The 9,917-nt window shown below is 42.3% G+C and overlaps 1 protein-coding gene across 1 annotated transcript; it reads left to right on the forward strand.

The window, feature by feature from the left end:
• The first annotated feature begins 1,743 nt into the window (after positions 1 to 1,743).
• On the forward strand, positions 1,744 to 4,831 carry LOC146237795 (scavenger receptor cysteine-rich domain-containing group B protein-like). Its single transcript, XM_084685966.1, has 3 exons — positions 1,744 to 1,819; positions 2,052 to 2,540; positions 4,278 to 4,831. Exons 1-3 carry the CDS (start codon positions 1,744 to 1,746, stop codon positions 4,829 to 4,831), a joined length of 1,119 nt encoding a protein of 372 aa, XP_084542092.1.
• The last annotated feature ends 5,086 nt before the right edge of the window (positions 4,832 to 9,917 follow it).

Genomic DNA, 9,917 nt, shown 5'->3' on the forward strand with positions numbered 1-9,917 from the left:
CTGGCCATGGCACCTGTCAGGTAGAGGAGCAGGTGTCTGACCGACCGACTGATTGTGGTGGGCCGGTCTGAGAAAAAATGCCAAGGCAATTTTTTTGTCCCAGTCCAGCCCTGAATGCAGGAGTTGTGTGATGTGCACTTGGCACAGAAACTTGCTAAATGAGTGTAGTTGCATTCTTTTCCTCCTCGTAAACTCAAACCAAAGGTCGTCCAATCAGAGCGCAGACTGAGGGGTCTACTACGTTTCATGGTCATTTACGAAAGCAACACATTGTAAGGATAGATAGAAATCGAATAAAGTTATTAATCGCATGTGTGAGTTTTGTTGTGTCAAACATATACCAGTTATGCCTTGTACCTCCTGTAGTGGACCCTTGCAGCACCACGGACAGCGACCACTCTAAGCTTGGTCATCTTTCTACAATCTTTCATTTACTCATTTAGCAGACACTTTTGTCCAAAGCGATGCACAAACAGTAGGTGTATAGTGCAGGGAGTAAATATGACACATCTACAGTCACCCACAGGCCTAATCACTCACACAGCTAATCACATAACCTGATTGGGTGACCTTTGTGCTGCTAGCAATGCAGCAGGTATGATGGAATTTGGAACGCAACCACAGTGTGATTGTACATGTTCCAGTGAATTTAGTATTCTCTTGGCAAACTTGCTTGTCCTTTGTTTGCAATAATGGTGGCTTTAGTTTCGAGGATTATGTAAACCTAACTGTAAACATAAATTTACGCCTACATGTGCTGGCAGCAGGCAGGTGCAGAATAAAATAAAAAGGCCCATTTGAGGCTGTCATCAGTGTCTTCACTTTGACTGAGGAGAAAGCAGTGTGATCAGATCTGTGTTCTGGTGCATGTAAGTACTGACATCTACCTGGGCACTTCATTGTGATTATATGTTTGAATTTGCTAGACTTTATTGGCAACACTGATTAATTTAATAAAAAATGACATAACTTTCCAAATGTTATATCCAGATCCAGAATACTTTTTTTGAGCTGTTTCTGGTTTAGCCGTACTCTAAACGAAACCGCAAATTCTCCCCTATGCTGTCATAAAATGCAAAAAATGGAAATTAAAACTAGCTAAAAAGTCTAGCCACTGAAAAATCATATTGTGCCTTAAAACTAGACAAAAAGGATTTAATTCGAGCAAACTGAGCTTACTATAAGCAATGAAATCATATTGATTTGATTTATTTTTATTTTAAACAAAGAATGTAGTCTCTAAGTGAGCTGACATTTAGAATTTATATCTTGAAATAAGATTAACAACTAGCAAACATAATCTTAAAATAAGTATGTTATTCTCTTAATTGAGCTGACTTTAAGAATTAATACCTTGAAGTAAGGTTAACGCTTCAACGCAATTTACATTTAGTCACTTAGCAGATGCTCTTATCCAGAGCGACTTACAGTAAGTACAGGAACATTCCCTCTCGTGCAAGTAGGGTGAAGTGCCTTGCCTTCTGATTAATAGCCCGATTCCCTAACCTAATGTAATACATTAATATTAAGTAAAGTAATTAATGCTGGACTCTTCTGGTACAGAAATTACAGCTACAGAACCTTGTACAAATAATAGCTATGTTTTGGGGAACCAGATGCACATTTTCACCCCAATGAGTGCAATGACAATGGTGCGCCTTGATAGCAAGCAAACAAACTAACCTGAGCTTGTGATGCTCATATGTGAATGTAAATGTTTTTAAGGTTTTTTGTCTGACGAGAATGAAGCCTCGCATGATGATGATGTCAGAGGGTCTGTTCTTACTCCTGGTCATACAAGCTCTTCATCATACTACAGGTAGGTTGTAAACATGTTGTTTCTGGCAATGTATATCTGCTGACGAGTCTAAAAGGGAAATGTATATCATGGACAATTTATCTCACATATGTGATTGTAGTTTAACAAAATACAATGAGACACATTCAAATTTACGCAATTTGTTTATTTACTTTATTTCTTTTCAGTATTAATTGTTTACAGTTTTTAAACAGCTGCTTAACTTGTGTTGTTGGTTTACCTCTATTCCCAGTTGGTCAATCCACCACCCCTACTTTCACCATCACTACCTCTAGACCATCAACCACCACCACTCCTCCTACTACCACCACCCCTCCAACTACCACCACCCCTCCTTCCACCAACACCACCACCACCTCTAGACCAACAACCACCACCACCCTGGTTCCCACCATCCCCTCAGCAGCAGAGGGGGAGTTACGTCTGGCTGGGGGGAACACTTCCTGCTCTGGCAGAGTGGAGATCTACCACCAGGACCAGTGGGGGACGGTGTGTGATGACGACTGGGACCTGCAGGATGCCCAGGTGGTGTGTAGACAGCTGGGCTGTGGCAGCGCCCTGTCTGCTCCGATGTCTGCTAGCTTCGGCCAAGGCAGCGGGCAAATCTGGCTTGACAACGTCAGGTGTTTGGGGTCAGAGTCCTCCCTGGCGAACTGCAGCCACCTGCCCTTCGGCTTACACAACTGTGTACACGGTGAAGATGCCGGGGTCATCTGTGAGGGTGAGTGTTAAACAATTCATGTTTCAATAGCAGGGCTGTAAAATAATTGATTCACAAAATACATATTACATCAATTAATCTCTCCAGTTCTGTTCTAGAACACATTCCCCAGTCCTGTTCCAGAACATGCTCTCATGCGCTACCTGGTGGTTGTGTGGTCAACTTGCAATACATTCAAATGTAGACTTGTGTAAATATATCAAGTTAGCTTGTTTAGTCACTCATTCAGTATCATATCTATTCCGTCTTTCATTCATTCCTTTATTTTACCAGTGTGGAAGAAAGTTGTGTTTGTCTCCATTGGAGTTGTGTGCCTATCAGGTCAAGTTATGGGTTCATGAGTATAAGACAATACTAATCAATATCCATCAGCTGATTGAAGAGATGATGTACAGGTGCACACACAGCAGTAGTAGCAAAATCTCTCTGAGGCATGAAGGTGAAAGGACAGAGTTCATAACGATCAGCCAAAAACATAGATGACGTACAGCCAACAGGTGTTTGGTATTTGATCAGGCAGATGCTACATCACAGTAGCCTGGTCCTAACCAGACGCTCGTACATTACATTTGTACAGAGGGTTTGGGATCTCTCCATTGACAAACGTTAACTTCCTAAAAGGTGGGTCCTCTGTTGAAGTTTAAAACTATTGGATCCGCCCAGAGACACTCTGATTTGCCCTAACCAATCGCAAGCGTTCGCCTTACCCAACTCCTTCACCACTACTGTAACGGAGCTAGCTGCCGGAGCTGGAAAATCAAACTTTTCCCGAACCCCGTGGGGAGGAGGGACCAACATCATGGCCACCAACAAAACTCAGCATGGAATGTTCTTGCTCTGGCTTTAACATATGGATATTCGGCAGCATTGCTGCCACAACTGCAGAATAGTTTCGCATGCATCTTTCTCCGCCGCTATTTCTGAACTACTCAAACTAGTGCACGACATTAACGTCATCGTTCTCAGCCACTCCCTCTGTTCGCTGATTGGACCTACAAAAAATGTGTTTCTAGAAACCGACTTCAGAGCCTAGCTTCCAGACCTACTACTGAAGCGAAATCCAAATTGAGCGGAAATACGTAGGAGGTCAGAGCCAGGCTAACATCACAGACCCAACAGCCATGATATTTCAGGACGGGTTACCATGTCAAGAGTGCTACAAGTTAGGTCAGACGGTCAAGTGTAAGGGTTCCCTTGCTCACAGTGTTTGTCTCCACTTGACCCCTACTAAGCCAGTGCTTACTCTTTTTTTCAAATCTGTCTTTGATACACCGTACTGATTACAGTTTGATACACAGTACTGTTTACAGTTTGATGCACAGTATTGATTACAGTCGGATACACAGAATTTATTACAGTATGATAAACAGTATTGATTACAGTTTGATACACATTATTGATTACAGTTTGATACGCAGTATTGATTACAGTAGGATACACAGAATTTATTACAGTATGATAAACAGTATTGATTACAGTTTGATAGACAGACTTGATTACAGTATGATACACAGTATTGATTACAGTTTGATGCAGAGTATTGATTACAGTATGATATTTTTTGAATGAGTAACTAATATAAAATACATGATACATTTTCCCACACCTCCATTGTTTGACTTATTAACATATTATTTTGTTAATCATTGTTGTCATTCACTTTTCAGTATTTGTTTATTGTTTACAGTTTTCAAACAGCTGCTTTAGCCCAGTTGTGTTGTTTACCTCTCTTCTCAGTTGGTGAAAGGAACTCCACCACCACAACCATCCCTCCTTCCACCACCACCACCACCACCCTGGTACCCACCACCCCCTCATCAGCAGAGGGGGAGTTACGTCTGGCTGGGGGGAACACTTCCTGCTCCGGCAGAGTGGAGATCTACCACCAGGACCAGTGGGGGACGGTATGTGATGACGGGTGGGACCTGCAGGATGCCCAGGTGGTGTGTAGTCAGCTGGGCTGTGGCCGCGCCCTGTCTGCTCCATCAAAAGCTAGCTTCGGCCTGGGCAGCGGGCCCATCTGGCTGGACGATGTCAGGTGTTCGGGGTCAGAGTCCTCCCTGGCAGAGTGCAGCCACCTGCCCTTCGGCTCACACAACTGTGGACACTATGAAGATGCCGGGGTCGTCTGTGAAGGTGAGTGTGAGAGCCTTGGTAATGCACACGAGTATGGGGAGCAGAAAGGGACATGGAGAACCTGCCTTAAAAGACTGTCGTGTGAATTCCACTCCTGGATAAGTTCCCTACATCGTCGCATCTACTCATGGATAAAGGCGTCGCCATTCTCTTAAATACATTTTAGAGTAAACGTATAGAGTTTTAACGTTTTTGCCAGCTCATATGACTTGCCTTCTCCATGTGTCGTTCATTTCCGTGTTGTTAGTCTGTGATTCATTAGAACATTTGTTGTTGTGCCCTTCAATTTCAGAAAAATGTGGGCTAATTATTTGAATTATATAAATGATGTTGCTTGTATCAATGATAAACTGACATTTTGCTTTTTGCTTATGCCTGCATAGCCATTAATCAGTTTCTTGTCAGTTGTGATTAGGAAATGCCTGTGACACTGGTGTAGGTCAGAGGTCACAATATTGCCAAAGTGTATAATGCCATGCAACTTTTAACAAGGAAAATAGAAGGAGTGACAAGGCCATTTTTAGGAGCTCTATCTAAAGACCCAAACAAGCTGTCTAGACTAGCATGCAGCATCTTCTTTCTGTGCTTGCAAAGGCTATATTGATTATCACCCCCTGATGTTTCTTTTGAGAGTAAAACTCCCCATATTGTGATACTATTTAACTGCCCTGATTCCTGTATTCTTTGTCCAGTCCTCTGAGATGCTCAGAGTGTATCAGACATCTGCACTTTATAGATCTATAATAAATACGTTGATTTTTTTCTTGAACTTGTACTTGGTGATTCACTTCATTGACTTGGTACTTTCACAGAAATTGGGTACTAACCCTGTAAAGTTTGCCTGCAGTTGTCAATTTAATGGTATAGAATGGTGTGTTAAAGCTTAAAGTTAAAGAGGAGAGATGCATAGTACCAGGTTTTAGCTCAAGAGCTAATTTCCACCCATAGTCCCTGGGCAGGCTGATCTTAACTAAAATACATAATACGTCATACATACATGGATAGTGAAATTTACATTTTTTACCAAATAAACAATAAAAAAAGCTCATATTCACACCTTTTTTGTACTCAAATCTACTCATTTGGACCTCAGAACACACACTTAGACATTCACACATTCATATATCCGGTCACATGTGGGTACAAATTTGAATTAACAAAAGCCATGTCTTGACCTGTCTTGCAAACGTGTAAGAGTTTGTGCTTCTTATCAGCTCTGTAAGCAACATATTCCACTGATGAGCGGCCACACAGGAAAAAGCATTTATTCCAAACGTTGTCCTGCGTTTTGTTATGAGCAATATCAATAGGCTAGTGTCAAATATACTTTTGTATCAGGTTATAACAGTCTTCTGGTTTCTGTTTGTGTAGCGTCCACACCAAAAAATGACTTGAGCACCCTTAAAAAATGTCTAAAATTGCCACTGAGGGAACGTACAACTTTGACATCACTTCTACAAACATTTCATCATTTTTTTACATTATTTTGCAACTATAATTTTTTCATCTCAAAAGTATGGGGTGCAATAGCACTCCCTGCACCTGCGGTAAAATTCTTTATGCTAGAGGCTGGGCACAGTTGGCTAATATTACTCTATAGTTCTCAATAAAGACTTTAACATATGAAACATGTGGCCTATTGCACGACTTGATTTCACTCAAAGGTTTGAAAAAACAAGTCAGTGACGGCGGTGATGTGGTTACACACACATAGGTGTGTCGTGGCGACGACGCGTGGCTCACATGGCATAATGGAGATGCCCTTATCTCAGACTTACTTTGTAGGCGTATGATTTTAAAGTACTTTCGAACAAATGTCGCCGGTAGACGTTCCTTACATGCCATGGCCAGGGATGGATTAACCAACGGGCCTACCGGGCCCAGGCCCAGGGGCCCATGAGCTACGGGGGCCCATAACCCAGAGCCTCTACGTATCGACGCTGTTATTAACTTGATATACTAGGGTATTGATATGATGATATGCGCCGTAGCCGGTATATGCTAGGCTTAAGTCATTAATGTCTTTAACAGGGCCCCAAAAGTCCTACTGGTTAAAATTAAAAATAGCCTAAACATTCACTTTGGAGATGTCACAAGAAAGAAACCTTCATAATACCTTTCAAGTGAGTGTTTATCCCCTCAGTTTATCCATAGGACTTTAGAGGGGCTGAGTACTCCATGCAATATGGGCCCTTCAACTTGTAGGGAGAAATCCAAAAAACAAGTGCTAAACAATAGCATCAGAGCTGTGTCTAAGCACCCCCAACACACTATTTATTGAAGATATAATATTGTTAAGCCTGCGATGGTAATTTTTCAAGAAAGAGAGAGGGTTGTGTGGGCTACAAATGTACACTCTAGTCTATGGTTACAACTATCAAAAATTTTTGTAACATAAACGTTGTTTATTTTGTTGATTACTCGATTACTTTTGCGTTTTTAATCAACAATATCAATATTAGTTTTTTGCGGTGAGGGGGGGGCCCTTGACACATCCAGGCCCAGGGGCCCATGGTTTCTTAATCCGTCCATGGCCATCGCCGTCATGTCGCTTGTGCGTTGGGTTTGGGGGTTTGAAGTGAAGGGGTAGTGCGACGCAAATAAGGGGGAGTGAAAGAGGAGCTGTCTGAGTGAAAGAGGAGAGAAGAAGAGGAGAAAGGAAGAGAGAGGAGGAAGAGAAGAGAGGAGGAGGAGAAGAGTGGAGAAGGAGAGAGGAAGAGGAGGAAGAGAAGAGAGTGGAGCCGGACAGAGGAACAGGAGGACAGAGAGAGGAGGAGAGGAGAGAGTTGTTGCATTGTTATATTGTATTGTTTGGTGGCAAGGGATTGTGAACCTGTCATTGTGAACATGTACTAATGCCAGACAGACAGATTAGTTCAACCTCCAATGAAGGCATCTGTCACAATCCCCAGTAACTGAACCCAAAAGCAGACCAGGACAAGGTGGGTGGTGAAAAAGATTATATTTATTGGTGACACAAAAATAACTGAAGAGGTATTGCCAAACGTGTAGACAGGTGAGTACTGGTGATGGGAGGAGGGAGCAGGGGCGCTGTATAGGGGGGAGAGTTCAGACAATTCCAAAAATAGAAAACCAAATATAAATGATAAAAAAAATTAAAAAACGGGACCCAAAATTCCTGCCGGTGGCCCTGTGCAGGAGAGACGGGAATTCCAGGGTAAAGGTACTGGAAAACAGGAACAGGAATCTGATCCGAAATCAAGCAAAAATTGAGGAAAGCGAACAGACTGACTAGCAGAATCATTTAGGCTAACACGCAAGCACAACATACGAGTACGGCTAACAAACCTGCAGGGACTGGATGTCAGGTCACAGCTTAAGTAGTGTAGTGATGATAATCAGAACCAGGTGTGTGTATTGCTGAAGAGGAACAGGTGAGAGCAACTTCAGGATCCTGGAATTCCCGCCTTGCCTTCGTTGCCCGGCAATCGGAAGGGGGTATGTTCAGGAACGGAACACAAAACACTGAACAAACCAGACAGACAGGGCAAACAAGTTCAAGGGGATGGGGTCATGACTGCACCCCAGATAGTTGTAATATTTGGGAGATACTTATTCTACTTTAACTTGTTGTCCTGCAGTTGTTGAGTCTTCATGCTTTCTGCTTCCTCTCATAATAGGCAGAAGAGGATGCACTGCAGGAATTGTATTAAAACAAAATCTTACAGTTTCTTTGTCAATGAAAGTGATTGCTTCCAATGGTTTTATAACAAGGGGCAAGTCTTTTAATCCAGACTTTAGCTCATCTGATACTTTGAGAAGACCAGTGGAATATTTTAAAGGGGCCCAATAATCCTTGAGATGACAACAGCTAAAGCCTGAAGGAAGGAAAACAGTTCCGGTACAAATCAAGTATTCCTCATTCTTTCTTTCTTTCTTGTTTTCTTTCTTTCTTTCTTTCTTTCTTTCTTTCTTTCTTTCTTTCTTTCTTTCTTTCTTTCTTTCTTTCTTTCTATCTATCTATCTATCTATCTATCTATCTATCTATCTATCTTTCTACCTGTGCACCCTGCCCTCCAGGGGAAAAGCTTCAAGCGTACAGTACATAGTGTGATTAAAAAGCCGTGTGAACCTGTCCGATTAGTGGATCGGATAACTTGACAATTTCTGGAAATGAGAGGCATTCATACAATAAGAATGCAGGCAGGTAGGCCTGGACTATTTGCCCGGTGGGCCGACGCACTTGGGGACGTTATAATATATATATATATATATATATATATAAATATTATAGCAGGCCAATGGGTGTGGGGTTTCCACAATCTCAAGCTGAACAAAAACGACTGGCCCATAAAGCAGGGACAGCGGCCCATTGGTTCATTTTCCAAACTGACAATGTTCTGGACCAGTTTCTTGTGTCAGATGCAGTGGCTCAGAGACAAAAATCTGTGGATTAGGATGGAAAAACAAAAGTGCAAGGGCAAGGGGGATGCGGAGAAGTTACGTGCCAAAAACAGTAAATGTTAAAAAAAAAGAGGTTGATGCCTTAACATGTGCAAACATTACAGACATGTTTAGTGCTGTAGCTTCGAAGCCTACAACACCTGACATTTTGCAAAAACAGGTACCCATAGAACATGGAGGACAGGTGACTGGCCATGGCACCTGTCAGGTAGAGGAGCAGGTGTCTGACCGACCGACTGATTGTGGTGGGCCGGTCTGAGAAAAAATGCCAGGGCAATTTTTTTGTCCCAGTCCAGCCCTGAATGCAGGAGTTGTGTGATGTGCACTTGGCACAGAAACTTGCTAGATGAGTGTAGTTGCGTTCTTTTCCTCCTCGTAAACTCAAACCAAAGGTCGTCCAATCAGAGCGCAGACTGAGGGGTCTACTACGTTTCTTAGTCATTTTACGAAAGCAACACATTGTAAGGATAGATAGAAATCGAATAAAGTTATTAATCGGATGTGTGAGTTTTGTTGTGTCAAACATATACCAGTTAAGCCTTGTACCTCCTGTAGTGGACCCCTGCTGCACCACGGACAGCGACCACTCTAAGCTTGGTCATCTTTCTACAATCATTCATTTACTCATTTAGCAGACACTTTTGTCCAAAGCGTTGCACAAACAATAGGTGTATAGCGCAGGGAGTAAATATGACACATCTACGTTCAACCACACAGCTAATCACATAACCTGATTGGGTGACCTGTGTGCTGCTAATAATGAAGCAGGTATGATGGAATTTGGAACACACCCACAGTGTTATTGTACATGTTCCA

Source organism: Hypomesus nipponensis, chromosome 21 (assembly GCF_054491055.1).
Source record: "Hypomesus nipponensis isolate SF chromosome 21, ASM5449105v1, whole genome shotgun sequence".
NCBI classification, from domain to species: Eukaryota; Metazoa; Chordata; class Actinopteri; order Osmeriformes; family Osmeridae; genus Hypomesus; species Hypomesus nipponensis.

Coding starts and splice junctions, on each gene's coding strand:
- LOC146237795 (XM_084685966.1), top strand. CDS start 1,744: ATGAAGCCTCGCATGATGATGATGTCAGAGGGTCTGTTCTTACTCCTG. Junction 1,820..2,051: donor AGCTCTTCATCATACTACAG/GTAGGTTGTAAA, acceptor CTCTATTCCCAG/TTGGTCAATCCACCACCCCT. Junction 2,541..4,277: donor TGCCGGGGTCATCTGTGAGG/GTGAGTGTTAAA, acceptor CTCTCTTCTCAG/TTGGTGAAAGGAACTCCACC.